General features: G+C 37.4%; 3 protein-coding genes across 9 annotated transcripts in view; 1 reads left to right on the forward strand and 2 right to left on the reverse strand.

The window, feature by feature from the left end:
* Positions 1-15,941, forward strand: part of PHC3 (polyhomeotic homolog 3) — a 46,137-nt gene that overhangs the window by 12,888 nt on the left and 17,308 nt on the right. For 2 of the 3 annotated variants that reach the window (XM_007432654.4, XM_025169446.2), the window contains exon 6: positions 398-496. The exons of the other annotated variant lie outside the window; for it this stretch is intronic. In XM_007432654.4, coding sequence (XP_007432716.2) covers positions 398-496 — 99 coding nt within the window. The remainder of the gene's footprint in view (positions 1-397; positions 497-15,941) is intronic. 3 annotated transcript variants of the gene reach the window in all.
* Positions 1,905-4,372, reverse strand: LOC112541171 (A-kinase anchor protein 4-like). 5 transcript variants are annotated; one of them, XM_025169447.2, is made up of 3 exons: positions 3,731-4,372; positions 2,468-3,658; positions 1,905-2,380 (listed from the first exon to the last, which is right to left on the reverse strand). In XM_025169447.2, exons 1-3 carry the CDS (start codon positions 4,370-4,372, stop codon positions 2,036-2,038), a joined length of 2,178 nt encoding a protein of 725 aa, XP_025025215.1. In that variant the 3' UTR covers positions 1,905-2,035. The 5 variants fall into 5 exon arrangements, with proteins under 5 accessions (XP_025025215.1, XP_087988740.1, XP_087988739.1 ...); XM_088132614.1 differs by having other exon boundaries at positions 3,722-4,372; XM_088132613.1 differs by having other exon boundaries at positions 1,905-2,370; positions 2,446-3,679; positions 3,722-4,372.
* On the reverse strand, positions 10,751-13,321 carry AKAP4 (A-kinase anchoring protein 4). The gene has a single exon (XM_025169448.2). It carries the CDS (start codon positions 13,319-13,321, stop codon positions 11,273-11,275), a length of 2,049 nt encoding a protein of 682 aa, XP_025025216.1. The 3' UTR covers positions 10,751-11,272.

The following is a 15,941-nucleotide window of genomic DNA, read 5'->3' on the forward strand; positions in this document are numbered from 1 at the left end:
CCTTCTTTTGGGAGATTTCTTTGATTTCCCACCCTAGTTCTCAACTCTGATATTTCCTAGTGGTATCTCAACCAAGTACTTACTTCTTCTGAGTTCAGCCAAGGTTGGCCAGATGTTTCCACCTATTTGACAGTTTCCTTTTTAGTTACTTTCAAATACCAATGAACGTAATTGGTAATGCACGTAATTAAATTGTTTTAGGGGAGGCCTCAGGTTGCAGACATCGTTGTTCAAAGAGATGAAATAGCTAAGCAACTCAAAAAGGCTGAACATTCTTTCTAAGATATTAGAAGAAATATTTGTAGGTCTTGTACTAAAGAAAAAGACACACCAATTTGTTTTCAAACTATATGTGTGCTTTGTGTGGCTTTCAATTTTCTTTTTCCTGCTTTCACAGCTGATTTTTACGCCTGCTACCACTGTGGCGGCTGTCCAGTCTGACATTCCTGTTGTGTCGTCATCATCTTCGTTTCCCTGTCAGTCTGCAGCTACTCAGGTGAGGTTGCGTGGATTGTGGGAGTGTGTGTCTACCTGTAACCCAGAACCATTGTGAAGAACTGAGATGCGACTCTACTCTTTGTGTTCATACGCATTGTTGTTTGTCAAATTATTATCGTATCAGTGCTTTTGTGTGTACAATCTCCCACAAAAAGCCAGAAGTTCCAAATGCTAAAGGGACATTAGACTCTTGAAAATGCACATATAGCTATTTACACTTTCTAGATATGTGTTCTTTTTTATCTGTTTTAACAATTTCTAGTGTGAAGTTTGTGTATTTTTATTTTCTAGGAGGTAACAAGATTGGTTTGTTTCTCTTTTTTTAACATGGAAAGTAGGATGATCATCCTCAAAGAACTGATGCATAAGGTCATATTTAGCTAGTTCATATTTAGGGAGAAAAACAACTTGGAAAGAAATGCGCCAATTATTATATAGAATACTTGCTTTAACTTTTAACACTAATTATTTAAGCACCCAGTTAATATTGTTAGTATTTCTGCAGAGACTATGATCCTAACCATATCTGTATAGTACACTTCCTTTAGTGTATTTTCCTGGTAATTTAATCATATAAAATTTAAAAGTGAGTTACAGTGGTATTATATATTGTCTTTTCCTTTCAAAAGTATTGTAGTGAAAAAAGAACTAAGGTGGTGTTCAGATTCTTAAGCTTTTTAAAATTCACCTTTGAGCAAATAAGACATGCATTTAAACACTAATGAAATAGATTGCATACGGTATAAGTATAATCTTTCAGAATAGCTCCCTTCAGGTTCCAGAGTTGAGGTAGAAGTAGTAGTTATGGATTTTTTAAAATAACCATTATTTAATAAAACACAATAAAGAGGGGGAAAATAAAATAATAGTGAAAGAAAATAAAACAAAGAAAAATCAGTACAGCAAGAGGGGGCGGGGAGGATTCACCTATATGTAACTATGTGTATGAAACTTTTCTCAACAGTTTCAGTGAAGGATGACCAGTGGAGTGACTAACTATATTAATTAGACTATATATATTAGTAAATATATTAGGATAACTATTTTCATAAAGCTGCTAAAGGTTAATTGACTTTGATTAATACACAGTAAAAATTGGGAATTCAAAAAAATGTTTAGCAAGTATAATGTTATCACCCGACTGAATTATTTGCTAGAGTTAATAATGAAAGGAAGGAAGAGAAAAGGAACTCTAATTCGATTTAAAGTAGAAGGGTGTTATCTGATGCCTTCTAAACAAAAACAGAAGTCAAAGATGATACCATCAGTATATCAACTGCTTTCATAACAATCCAATAAAAACATTTATTTTACTCTTGTAACTTATTTATAATATCTACATAAAAAATAATAAACAAATAAGTAACAGTTGACATTTGTATTTTTTTATTGGTGATTTTGCCCAGCCAGTGTGTGACAGCCTGTGGAATTTGATGAACTGTTGTCTATGGAAAATGAGCTGTATTGTTGTTCCATCCTATAATTAAGATGGCACTTTGCTGGGTGGAAGCAATGAGAGGGAGGTGTTGGTACTTGTCTACAGATTAGCAAGCAACCAGTCAAGTAGTCCGCTACGAGGCATGTTTCCCACAGCGGCATCAACCTGTTGTTTCTCGAAATACCTCATTACCTCCTGCAAAATATCCCCCACACTTGCACCCTTCTTGGCTGCTTTGTCAGCCAGTTGAGGAAGTTTCTTCAGCTCCTCATCATTCTCATTCATGAAAGTGAGATTGGGAACTTGGAAATGGGAGGCAGCCATCCACTGGAGGACAGCCTGGAGCTCTCTGTTCTGTGAGCTGGTGTTGGAACTCTGGTTGTTTACTATCACCTCAGAACCAGCAGGCACAAGTGGTTTTCCAATATTAGCCCGTGGAGGTTTCTGGGATGACATTGAATCTGGAGTTGTTACACCTTTGTTTCTTGCAGTAAAGTATGTGGCTTGATCATCGGAGTAATCTTCAACAACAAAATCAGGGCTTTTAGTCATGTACATACAGAGCTTCATCACAGATTCCATCAGCTGATCAATGAATTTCTTGTTTATTTGATCCATATTTTCAGAATCCACATCTGAACCACTCTGTTTGGGTGTGGGTTTTCTGGCAGATCTATCATCATACGAGTTTGCTTTGGAACTCTTGCTTATTTCACACTCATCTACATTGAAACCAGCCTCTTGTAGGACCTTCTGGATGATTGATAGAAGGGCACTTTGTATTTCTCCCCTCTGGTATTCTTGCTGTTGTTGATCACTCCTGGAACTATGAGATTTAGAACCATGTTTGCCTCCCTTTTCATAAAATCCAAATGAAGATGTATTTGACTCAGAAACGGGCTCTTTGTATTGAGTTAAGAGATGTTGCTGTATCAACATTAAAGCTGTCAAAATGAGGTCTTTTGCTAGAAACTCAGTTGTAGAGCTACTTTTATCTGGCCTCTTATCATGACATCCCCTTTCTGAGCCTTTGCCTCCTGTTCTTGATCTCAGCATGCTAATTCCATCCTTAATTATTGTTTCACCTACTTTTTGTGCTGATGTCTGTCCTGCTTCTTGCTTTACCTTTTCCCTCATATGCACCCCACCTTTCAAAGATGCAAAGTGCATATTTGGAGAATTGGGATCTAACGAACATCCTGTTTTCAATAAAGAGTATACAAGACTATGCCCTCTCTCCTTAGTTTCCGACGTCAAAGCATTATACATTCTTAATACCATTGCTTCTAAAATCTCAGTTGACTTCTGGGTTCCTGCATTGAAAAGATTTTTCTTCACTGTTGTAACAAAATCTGAGTCCGTCATGAGGACTCCAGTGACATTATGTAGATTTTTCATGGTAGAGTCAATTAAATCTGATATGACATCCTTTGTGTGTTTGAGAAACACTCTCTTCAGAATCACACAGGCTGGGAGTGGTTGCCTCTTGTGTATCTTGGTGGCATTCACAAATGAAAACGTCATATCCTTAGCATTTTTGTTTGCATATACCATTAGCCCTTTGTTAAAAGAACTATCATTGCGAGCTGACTGTTTCCTTGGATGTATCAAGTGGGCATGTGTTGATTTTCCATCTTCATCTGGTATTGATTCGCTTTGGTTGGAACACACCTCACCATAAAAAAGGGATGTTTTCTTGGGGAGTCCTTTACCCTCATCCTTCTTGTCTTTATTACTGGAATCCTGGGCATTTTCCATAATCTCATTCACCATCTTGGATGCAACCTTACTTACAGAACCAGAGGGATTTAGAGCTTTCCCATCTTTAGTGGCATAAATTGCCTGGCGTATACATTTGCTGGCAGCATCTTCCAAATTTTCAGAGATCTCTTTACTTGCCATTTGCATAACCAAAGTACACAGCTTTTGAACAGTGCTTGCTACTTCATCTGATGGTCCTTTCTGACCTTCAGAAGCCTTGAAAGCTGTATTGTTGTTATTCTGGGACATCTTGTCAGCTGCTGATGGCTTTTGTTGACGAGGGGCAGTTGAAGGGGACAATGCATGTTGAAATCCACATGCATATTTTTGCAGGTCATCAAAAAGCCAGGTCACAACATTAAGTTCTTCAGTTGAACCTTGTTTAAACAGACAAACTGCTCCTTCTGTCTTAGACTGTTCTGGTGTCTCACTATCTTTTATTACTATGACCTCTTTGTCCTGCATTTTCCCCAGATCAAGTCCTGTGACAGATTCACTGCCTTTAGACTGGCCAGCAGCATCTTTATCTGTATCATCTGTTTGTTTAATGTTCAGGCTGGAGACATCGACAAAACAAATCACTTTGCGGTCCTGGTCCTTTCCTGCATCAGGATTATAGAGATCTACCTTACACACACCTGCTTGGCTGTGTAACCAGTCAACTTCCTGAGACATCTTCTGAGGCTTGGAAGTGGAATTGTACCTAGGACTGTAAGGTTGTTCCTTATCAGCTGAACTGCTTTGATGACCCTGCCAGACTGAAGATGTTGCCTCCTCTCTCAACTTTCCATGCTCTTCTGCTGCCAGATGTCATTTTCACTTGTGTGCACACATAGTTTCTATGGCAGCAGTGACATCACAAAGAAGCATCTTGTCACCCTCTGGTAATATATTTTCAGCTACTTTTTCTCATTCACCTACCCCGTTTATGAGAAATTTGTCTTGATTAGAAAAAAACTAATGTTGCATTCATTAAAATAATAGTGGAAAATTAAGAGTAGTTAACTTATTTCTATACCACCTTCTATCAAATCTTACAGGACCTTTAATTATAATGTCTTTCTAAATATTGCTACAAAAGTAGTGTGACAAATTACATATAGTCGGCAAGCACTTACCTTCAGGGAATTCTTATGCTGTTCTCTGTGTGCGCAGCTACCATACCCATGGAAAAATCTGGTGGGGAAGGCCTGCCATCTTTAGCTGCAGATCTGCTTGCAGTTCAGTACTCCAGTGGGTAAGAGCTGGAAGCAAGCACTGAGTTGCATTTGGTGCAATGTGGACATGCAAGAAGCAATAAAACAGAGACAAGAAGATGTCTGTGGAAAAGTTTTTATACTCCTTATATGGCAGAAAAGCAGTTTAAGGCAGCTTGTCTAGTAGCCCTTAATAGATTTGGAAATTCACTGGTAGAGGATTTGCATTGCAAATAGAATGACCCAGCTTCATCTCAAGGTAGATATGGAAGAATTCTTGTTGGAAGACTTGGAGAACTTTTGTCAAATGATGCTAACACTACTGGAACAGTTTCTCATGTTTCTGTTATTTATTCTCCATAATCTATGTACATTGCATCTATATCTCTATTTCTGAACAACCTGGAACTGTTCCTCTGCTAATTGTTAAGCTCCCTGTAAGCATTCAGAGGTATGGAAAAGTCTATTGGTATGACATCTTGTGTTACTTTCTTTGGGGGGAAGCATGGAGCAGCCATTCAGGAGTAGCCACAATCAAGGTTCCAAGGGAGCCCCTGTCAATCAACCGGGAATAACAACTAGTTCTATTGGAGCCACAGAGGTGGGGAGAAAAGATTCCCAAGCATCTGACACAACCAACATAAGTTTATGGATAAAGGGAAATACGCACACACAGACTCAGTTCTCCCTCTTCGTATGTATGTGTGTGTGTATTGTACCGTAGAAAAATGACTGACAACAACAGAGTTCTGCAGCTACCTATTAAATGATAATAATATATGTTGTTTATTTAGAGAGAAGGCATGAATAATTTAAAAACAAACACCAAAATAAGCAGAAAGAGCATTGAAACTTCAGGAGGAGGAAGGATAGATGACATGATGGGTAAAAATGAGTGTGAGAGGGACTCCTTTTTCTCCAATATAATGTTTGAAATTTCAAATCTGATATGTCATTGCCTCAAGTTTCTCTTTTACTGTACATTAAATGAATTTTAGCATTTCAGAAATTTTAGCATTTCAGAAAACAATACTATACCACATACCTGGAAATAAGTCCCATAAAATTTGGAAATTTGGGGTGACAGCTTTCATCAGGTCAAGGAACATAGCTTTTAAATGGCATGGTGGGAGATGTACTTTAAAAGGGATAGTGCCAAACCAAAAAGAGAAATGAGAATGGGCAGAGAAAAGTAATGGAATTAAATATTCATGTTACATTTAATACATTTAAAATTTTCATGTGCACACACTTATCGTTCTCCAAATTCTCTTGCATCTCAATTGATTAAAATAAAACTATATCAGGAAAAAAAGAAAAAAAGAAAAATACACCATTGTCTCATTTGCAGAATATGGGAAAATGTCAAAGGCTGCATCTGAATGTTTGGCAGACTGAAAGTTGTGCAAGTTCACATCCATCCTCACCCATGAAAACTTTAGGGTGACTTTAGAGTGTTAGGGCCAGTCACTCGATCAGCCCAATGTGCCTCATGGTTGCTGTTGGGATAAAATGAAAGGAATCCCCATGGAAGCCACCTTGAACTCTTGAAAGAAATATAGGCAATATAACAAATCAGTACATAATGATCTAGAGGATTTCACTTTAGCTTTTGATTCTCCCTGAAGAATATCATGATAGTATTAATAACATTTGTGCCATTTTCTATAGCAGAAATTGGTGCTAGTAAAGCTTGACTTCTTAATGTGTGTTATTCTCTGAAGCCAGCACAGAAAATAATATTCTATACTGGGGGAGAATAGATGAGGATAATACATCTCGTTATGTGGAATTTGGGAAGGGAGTGTATGGAATCTAATTAAAGTTGGGGTGATTAGCGAATAATTTACTTGCTCTATCAAATCTGCCTATCTAGTCTTCTAGTTGCATCACCATCCAGCTTTGTCAGGCTGAGGAAATTAGAAGCTATACACAACATCTTTCTGTTGCAACATTTAGGGAAGAGGCTATAGAACTGGTAGTATACAGATAGGCTGCCTGAAACATATTGTTTCTTGAGAGATCAAAACTTATGTACAAATCTGTTTATTTGAATTTCTAGAATTATAAATCATGCTTTGACTTTGACTACCTTCAGCAACTGATATAAAGCTGCATGTAGCTTTGTAGCAAGTGAAGAATGTAGTGAGGTTTGTAACTGAACATGTACAGCCCTGCAAATGACATGTGACATCTTTTCAACCAAATTTTGATAGACTTAGCTCCCGATGTGTTGTGATTTATGCACCTAAATTTCCTACCCAATAATTTTATATATGGGCATCTGCAATGGAGGCAGGGAAGTGATAGGACACCTGTGACATCATGGTGGATTCTATCGGCCTGTGATGTCATCCCAAGGAGGGCAACAGGTTACAAAAATTGGGTCTGCTTTTAATTAAAGCATTTTTGACTTTTTGCAAGACATTTAAGTAGTAGCAATAAGAAGCCCAAAATGATGATGGAGGAGGAGGAGGAGGAATGTAAAATGTAAAAAAAAGTGGGGGAAATCATAATAGTTCAAATTTAATATAGGACTGAATGTAATGACCTTGCGATTCCATATTTTTAACAAGGCTTTCTTTCCTTTTCTTTGTAGTTTAACTGTACATCTCATCTACTCTGCTATTTTTCTTTTGATATTAATGGTTGTCCAATCAGCTGAATTCAGGGTATGCCTGACCTATGTAGTTAAAGATTGGGCCTGTCAATCTACCTAATATCTTTGGGTCTCTTTTATTTATGTTGATTTTGCAGAGAACAATAGAAATATTTCAAAAATAAATTTTCATGGTTTAAAATGCTATCAAAACACACTCACCTTTCAACAGATTTCAGCTAGCTTCTAGACATTTAAGATTTTTGGTTTAGCTTACCTCTTGGCCTAGGTACTAAGCCTAAATTATGGCCCACTTGGAGGCACAATTCCATGTAAAGTGTTCTTTAATTCTCCGAATAGTCTCTTTTCTTTTATGAAGGACAGATAAGCAATAATTTGTGTGAGAATGTTATATCACCTGGGAAGCCTGTCTTCTTCTTGAGTTATAATTTCTCGACCCTAATGAGTGACAAAAGAGGCTGCTTTTGTAGTATTTATAATAGCAGGCATTTTCCATTTCCAAAATCTCTCTGAAACCATTTATTCTAGCAAGGTTTAAGTGAATGGAGACAGGTTTGGATTGTTGTTTGTATGTGTGACAACTCTGTATAACAAATTTATACTCCTGTATCGGAACTTGGTTCATAGAAAAAGCTGCCTCAGAAAGAAAAGTACATATTAGTAGTGCCAATATGTTGGGAAGTGGTGTTGAAATCGTCGACAAGACTCTTCCACTTATAAGATTTTTTCATAAATCTGTTCTGCTTCCCTTTCCAGCCTGCAGATTCTTCCTTGCATCATAGCATCCAATATTGTAAATTATGTTTCTGATTTGATACTTCCTCTGCTTTCTTGGTAGAGCACTCGTACTGCATCATTAACTTTAGGTTACTGTAAGCCTTGGGTTAGCTTCAGCAGAGCCTATGTTGAAAGATATACTGATAGGCCCAGAGGACGATCTATGTGAAAAACCCTCTAGGAGTTTTTAAATATATAGATAGTTGCATGACCATTTGCTCATTACTTGTTTGCTGAATTTCTATTCAGTACTACCTCCCCTATAATCACATCTCAAAGCATTTACAATAACTAGGTGTAAAGCTGGAAAGATCAAGGGAAATAAGAGGCTAAGTCCAAGTTCACATTTTCTTTAAGATCAAGGCACAATTTTGCCCATGTTCATCCAATACAGGGCCTGGGTACATTTTATATAGATATTGCAGAACCAGAAAAGAAGTTGTGCCTTGTCAAATTGTGCTTTTAAGTTAAAGAAACAAAAACCAGTGTCCCAAATAAAAGTGTATATAAAGGAAAGGGGAGAGATACCTGCAAGTTCTACTTATTGTTTGTATTGAAAAGTCTGCATTTTCATAGAATCATGGAGTTGGAAGGGGTCATTCAGGCTATCATGACTACCCCCAAGTCAGTATAGTAATCCAGATTAAAGAATTCCTGACAGATGGTTCTCCAGCCTCCCCTTTGATGCCTTTGGAGAAGTGTTTAGCTGTTACCTAGGTAATTGGTATTACTGTAAAATTCCTCTCACTGTTCGGAAGCGTTTCCTTACAATCAGATAGAATCTGTCTTTCTTTAGCATTCTGTGTCCTGCTTCCTGGGATGAGAGAAAACAAGCTGTGGCTTTGTTCTGTTATTCATTCTGCCAGGTACTTTAAGTATCATGAAGATGCTTCTATAATTGTGAAATTACTAAAACAAATGTCATTATAGAGTCTCGGTCTTTCCTCTTTCCAGAGTTTTTCTATATAAACATTGAAAGAGATGCTTAGATCAGTCGGCCAGACTGGGTGAATTTACAAAACAAACACTTTTTTCCCCTATAAGTGTTAAACTCTTCCAACTGGTAATGTTTTCTGTGTTTTCTCTTCATTACAAGAAATAATTAGGGTGTAGGTCCGCTGTTAACTGTATTAGCCCAAATGCAAAATTCGTGTTAAGAATGTTAGAAAAATTTCAGATTACTTTGTTCAGATTTAGCCTTAAAATAGTGCTAGTCACAGTGAGCATATGGTAGATACTCATCTAATCTTAATTTAACTCATTATATTGTCCACTGCTGAGTTCCAGAAATGGTAGATGCTCACCAGCTTTGTGTTGCCTGCTAGACTACTCTAAAATGGGGTTGGGTAGTTTTCAATTTGTATGAATACAACATTTATATTCTATTAATCCAGATTCAGAGTATACAGTGTTGTGTAAACCTAGCCATCTAGTCCTTATTTTACCTGCTAAACCTGCAGTGAAATTTAATACATGCCATTTAGGCTTGAAATTAATACTTAAAAGCAGGATACCATGACTGATGGAAGCAAGGTCCATGATTCTAATAATGAGGAAGCCCCATTCTTTTTCTTCTTGTTCTCAGGCTATACATGATTTGAGAACATTTCTAACTTATATCTGGTGGGGTGGGAGAACACAACAGGATTTGATTCCAGCCTGTTTCAGTGGGACTACCTGACATCACCAGGATGGAGCCAAAGACTAAACCATATCCCCAATGAAGATGTTTGGAAATAAATGCTTCAAAAGCCAAGAATGACCTGAAGGGACTCTTTCCTGAGGATCATATTTTCTTGTCCTGCACTCCCCCTCATCATGGAAAGTGTAGGGCAACCAGTGAATAACAGTTGAAGGATGACAAGTCCTACTTTAGACTCCCTGATGAGTGCAGATTACTGAAACAAAGCTTTGCTTTTTCTTACTATTGGGGAGGAAGTGACATCTTGCTTAGGATCCTGTGTGCTGCCCTCGTCCACCAATTTGGAACACAAGACAGAGCTTTGCTATCTCTGTATGATTCAACACAACCTGTTAAAGTGGTTAGCACAACTATTATACCAATTGCTGTGGTGGAGATATGGATTATTTCAAATGTTTGCTTGTTAAAACCACTAAAGGATATTAAACCTATTATGGATTTATCTTGAAATGCCACAATCTGCTGTTATGAACTCTGCTCCAGCCTGGGCAATAGCAATGAATAAGAGTCCATTGTCATCCATTGTTTTGAGTTAGAAACGTTGGCATAAACAAGCTTATTGTTAGGAAAATCACATTCCAAAATTATATGCTAGAACTAAGTGGCATTTCAGTAAAGTATACTATGAACGTTACACTGGAAAAAAAGGGGGAGTTTTATAGGAAAAAGTATATGTCAGAATAATCATGTGAGCTGCATAGAAAAATATGCATATTGCAAAAATATATGTCTTATGGTCACAATTGCAGATTTTCAGACTGTTTTTTAAAACAAAAGAGTTTGGCAAAAATTGAATAGAATGTAATAACATTTGAGTACCCTCAGTGTTAGCACCAGGTGGATTTATGCTTAAGCTGCACATCCCAAAAAAATCATCCTAATCATTTCTTTTTTTCTTTGCTTTTCTCAGTAGTTATCGATATAATCCTATGGGGATGGTAGAAATCTCAACGGCTGTAACCATGCCGCACCTTTTTTTGCATGTTTATTTATTTATTGTGCAATTTTCTGGAATCCTTGGATGATATATAACAGTAGAGCTAACTGGGACCTGGCTATCTGTAAACTTTTGTTTGAAGTGATCAATAAAACAGCCTGTCTCCCCCCTCACTTTTTTTTATTCTTTTTTTATTGATGAGCTTGCCCAGCTACCCTGGTTCAATTCAGTGCGTTATTGCTTGCGATTGGGTTGCAATGGTGGTATCTGTTGCGCCAGAAAAGAATGGTTTAGGCGCCTAGGCTGGGGACATGAGAGTAACATGAGAGGGAAGAGTTGGTTCTTACAGGTTAGCAAGCAGCCATTCGACCAGTCCGCACCGAGGCATGCGTCCCGACATGGCATCCATCTGTTGTTTCTCGTAATACTTCATTACTTCCTGAACAATGTCTCCTACACTGTAGCCTTTCTTGGCTGCTTTATCAGCCAGATGTGGAAGCTTGGCCAGTTCCCCATCGTGCTCATTCATGAAAGTCAGGTTTGGCACATTGAATTGTGAAGCAACCAACCACTGGAGCACAGCTTGCAGCTCTCTGTTTTGTGTACTGTTGTTGCAGTTCTGGTTGTTCACAATCACTTCAGATCCTGTACCTGCTAAATGTTTCCCACTGTATCTTCCATCAGAGTCACTGCCTTTAGCCATCAACATGCACAACTTCATCACAGATTCCACCAACTGGTCAATAAATTGTCTGTTGATTTGTTCCATATTGTCATACATATCAGGGCTCCCATTTGATTTTGATAAGGCCCTTTGTGGTCTGCTCTCAGTGAAAGCAGGTTGTTTGTAGCCTTTGTCAAAACTTTCATCTGCACAACCAGCTTCTCTTAGTACTTTCTGGATGATTGACAAAAGGATGCTTGAGATATCACCTTTTTGTGATTCAAGGTTATCCTGCCTTCCTCCACATGGTCTTGAACTATATTTGGAACCACCAGATCTATCATGGACATAGCCAAATGATGTGGTGTTTGACTCACGGTATCCTTGCTCTTTGTTTTTTTCTAATAGATGTTGCTGTATTAACATTAATGCTGTTACAATAAGGTCTTTAGCATACACATCCATTGAACAGTGCCTATCTGAACCCTTGCTCCCAGATGGAAGAGGCTTCATTTGTCCATTTCCTCTGCCACCTCCGGGACCATGCATCTCACCCTTAAGTGTTGCGAACTGCAGTCCTTGAGATCTGGAGTCAGAATGAGCACCAGCTTTCAATGCCGCAAAAGCTAAGCTTTGAGATCTTTTATCGTCCCCTGAAAGTGCTTTAAATAAGCGTTTTACCATTGCTTCCAGAATCTCAGTTGATTTCTGTGTTCCAGCATTGAAAAGGTTCTTTTTCACAGTATTAACGAAATCTGAATCTGTCATGAGTACTCCTGTAACATTGTGTAAGTTTTTCATGGTGGAATCAATTAAGTCAGATATGACTTCTCTGGTATGTTTGAGGAGAACCTTCTTTAATACCACACAAGCTGGTGGAGGATGCTTTCCCTTTTGGACTTTCATTGTTTTCATGAATGAGAACATCATATCTGAAGCTACCTGGTTTGCATATACCATCAGTCCTTTGCTTACAGAACCATCATCTTGTCCTGACTGTTTTCTTTCTAACATTTGTCTGTCTGCTCCCTGCCTGTAGCCATTCTGATTACTCTGATTAGACATCTCACCATAAAAGAGTGAAGCCTTTCTGGGGTCATCGTGAGATGACTTGGGAGATAACTTGCCGTAGTCATCACCAGTCTTGCCATTAGATCCTCTAATTGACTGACGAATGCACCTTCCACTGCTTTCAAGTTTATCCTTCATTTCTTTATGTGCCATTTGAACCACTAAGGAACAAAGCTTGTTAACATAATATGAAAGGTCATCTCCTCTCTGGCTACAAGAGCCTCTGAAAGATGTGTCACTGCCTTGGGACATCTTGTTAAGTGCAGGCGATTCGTAAGCTGATTTACGAGGGCCTGAGGGGGTTAGTGCATGCTGGAATCCAACTGCGTATTTCTGAAGATCGTTGCTGAGCCAGCTCACAACGTTGACTTCTTCAGAGGAGCCTTGTTTGAAAAGGCAGACCGCTCCTTCAGTATTGCTGTGCTGATTTTGTTCGTTGTCCTTAATTACAATGACTTCCTTTTCTTCAAGATTACGTAGGTCAAGGGAAGGGTCAGCGGCACTTCTATTACGTTTGTCTCTATTCTTTATGTTAAGGTTGGCAACATCAACAAAACAGATAACTTTACGATCTTGATCGCTTTGTCCTTCAGAGCTATAGAGGTCTACCTTGCAAAGGCCGGATTGACTGTGTAACCAGTCAATCTCATGAGCCATACTATTTAAACGAAAGCAGAATTGAACCCTGGGTCATTGACCGCTCTTCTTTCAGTTTTTGTTGACCCTGACCTGCCCCACTCAAGATGTTGCCTCCTCTCTTAGCTTTCCATGCTCTTGTACTGGCTGGTGGTATATTCATTTGTGTGCACACATTGTTTCTATGACAGCAGTGACATCATAAAGCAGTAATATCATCCACCAGCCAATCACCCCTTGGTCATTGGTTAACATAAGATTGTTTTGCAGTTCTCATTGCTTAACCTGTACAAAAAGTATATCCAAAGGATTAAAATAATCTTTTTGAGGACTTAGGATTTAAAAGAAAAAGTATTATTTGCTGTTTAAATAACCCTCTTTTTAGAACACTATCAACAAAGCAAATAGCATTGATCCAAAATTTGTTTTATTTCCTTAAAATTTATTTCTTGTTTATTTCTTGTTTATTTATTTATTTATTTATTATTGTGAACTGAAGCATAATCCCTTCTAATGTAAGGTCTTTGACCTCTGTCCTTATAGTTACTTCAACAAAAAAGGAAATCTTACTATGTCAATTAAGCCTTCCCTGTTTTAAAAATTGCTCACTTATTCCTGAATCACCTTACCATTATGGTATTTTGTTTTCATTTTTTGTCTCTTATTGTCTTTGTTTGATTTGCATTTGCAGTTTCTTCATATTGTCTTTGCTTATCTTTATACAATTATATATTTGGATATAATGGGTAGGTGAAATGAATGAAAAAAGAACCCAAGATGGGTGGGAGTTCCTAAAAAAAGGAGACATAAAAAGTATGATATTAGAACATGACAGCATCATAATAAATCATAACAAGAAAAGCCAATGTTGCTGCATAGAATGAGTGAAAATAAAAAAGGACAATTACAGAAGGTAATAAGAGGGGCAAATCATCAAAGAAGCGTACATACAGGTAGTTCAGATTTGTAAAAATGGTGTTAGTAAAGCTAAAATTTGGTATCCGTTGAGGTATCCAAAGTGCTAAAAACAGCAAAGGGCTTCTTCAGATATGGTGCAGTGATTTCTAGAAGTCAGCCTGAATTTGTCAAAACTCAACTTGCTTCATTTTTTGATCAGGTACCTACCTTCCTTAGCATATTGTGGATTGCAATGGACAAAATACATTTTGACATAGAGGATATATAATAAAGTGTTTTATGATAATCTGACTAGCAGCTAGTTAAACATGGTCTGGGCAGCATGTCTAATCACAGAATCAACAACTGGTTTGAAAATGATACTCAAAGTTCTTATCAATGATTTCTCATCAGACTGAAGTATCAAGTGGGAGGCTATGGAGTTGAATTCTGGGCCAGTATTCCTCAACATTTTCATTAATGACTTGAACAAAGAGGTGGAAAAATAGCGTATCATATTTGTAGATGATCCAAAACTGAATGAGATTGCTAATATTCCAGAAGACAGAAAAAAAGTGATATTGATAGGTTAGACCAGTAGGCTGAAAATAACAGAATGGAATTTAATAGAAACAAATGCAAAGTTCTTAGGGAAAAGAAACCTAAGAGGGGGAAGGGAATAAAATGCAGTGGAGTATAAATGAATCAGTCACATCACAGAATGTAGTAGTTCCACTATATTTTGCAGTGTTCAGACTTTACCTCAATTATTTTATCCAGTTGTAGACACCATGTTTTAAGAAATATTCAGAGAAAATTGAACAAATTCAGATAAGGGCAGTGAGGATGATCACAAGACTAGATCACAAGACTAGAAATAGAGTCTTATAGGAGAAACTGAAGAAACTAGGTATATTTAGCCTTAAGAACAGATTACTGTGGGCAACACTTTCAAATATATGAGGATCATGACCTGCTCTATAGTCAAAGAGTACAAAACATATAATATTGGTCTTAAGTTACAGGAAGGTAAATTTGAATTGCAAACCTTCCTAACAACAGAAGTTCAACATAGGAACCAGTAACAAAACCAAAAAAGTGGTTATCCTTCACTGCATGTATTCAAGTAAGGCTAATTAATCATCCATCAGTGATGTCTTAATTATATTTCTTCATAGAAAGTGGCAGCACCTAGCCAGTTGTGACTATTTTCAAAAATAAAGAGTTGGACCTGTTCAGTATTTTGATAGGACATATCATTGACCAAAAAAAAAAATAACCCCAAAACCTCAGCTGTGAGCTCAATGTGGAAGAATCTTTACCTTTTTTTTGAGTGAGGATTAGACTCAGTACCCTAAATTACCCTTTCCATCTCTTTTGTTGTTTAGTTCATTGTTATCTGAAGCTTTTAAATAATAAATGAATAAATAAGATTTTGACCTGAACCACATTAATGTCAGGAACACTTCTACACAGATCTGCATTTGATAACATATTGCCAATGGCACCAAGGCATCAGTCACTTCAAAAATGGTTGTTGCAAATCCGAAAGGCAGAAATAAACCTAAAATAAGTTTAATGTATAAAAATGCAGAAAATTGTTTGCTAAATTTTCCAAGATGTTAGCAATACCATGCAAATTATAGTGAGATCCTACATGAAAACACTGAAAATGTACAAAATTTCATAGTACTTGAGTGTTCTTACTTAAGATCTTGTAAGATAACTATAATCTTACGAGATT

This window comes from Python bivittatus, unplaced genomic scaffold, assembly GCF_059951505.1.
Source record: "Python bivittatus isolate LINGU-HERP-01145 unplaced genomic scaffold, Pbiv_v1 ctg000980_np1212, whole genome shotgun sequence".
NCBI classification, from domain to species: Eukaryota; Metazoa; Chordata; class Lepidosauria; order Squamata; family Pythonidae; genus Python; species Python bivittatus.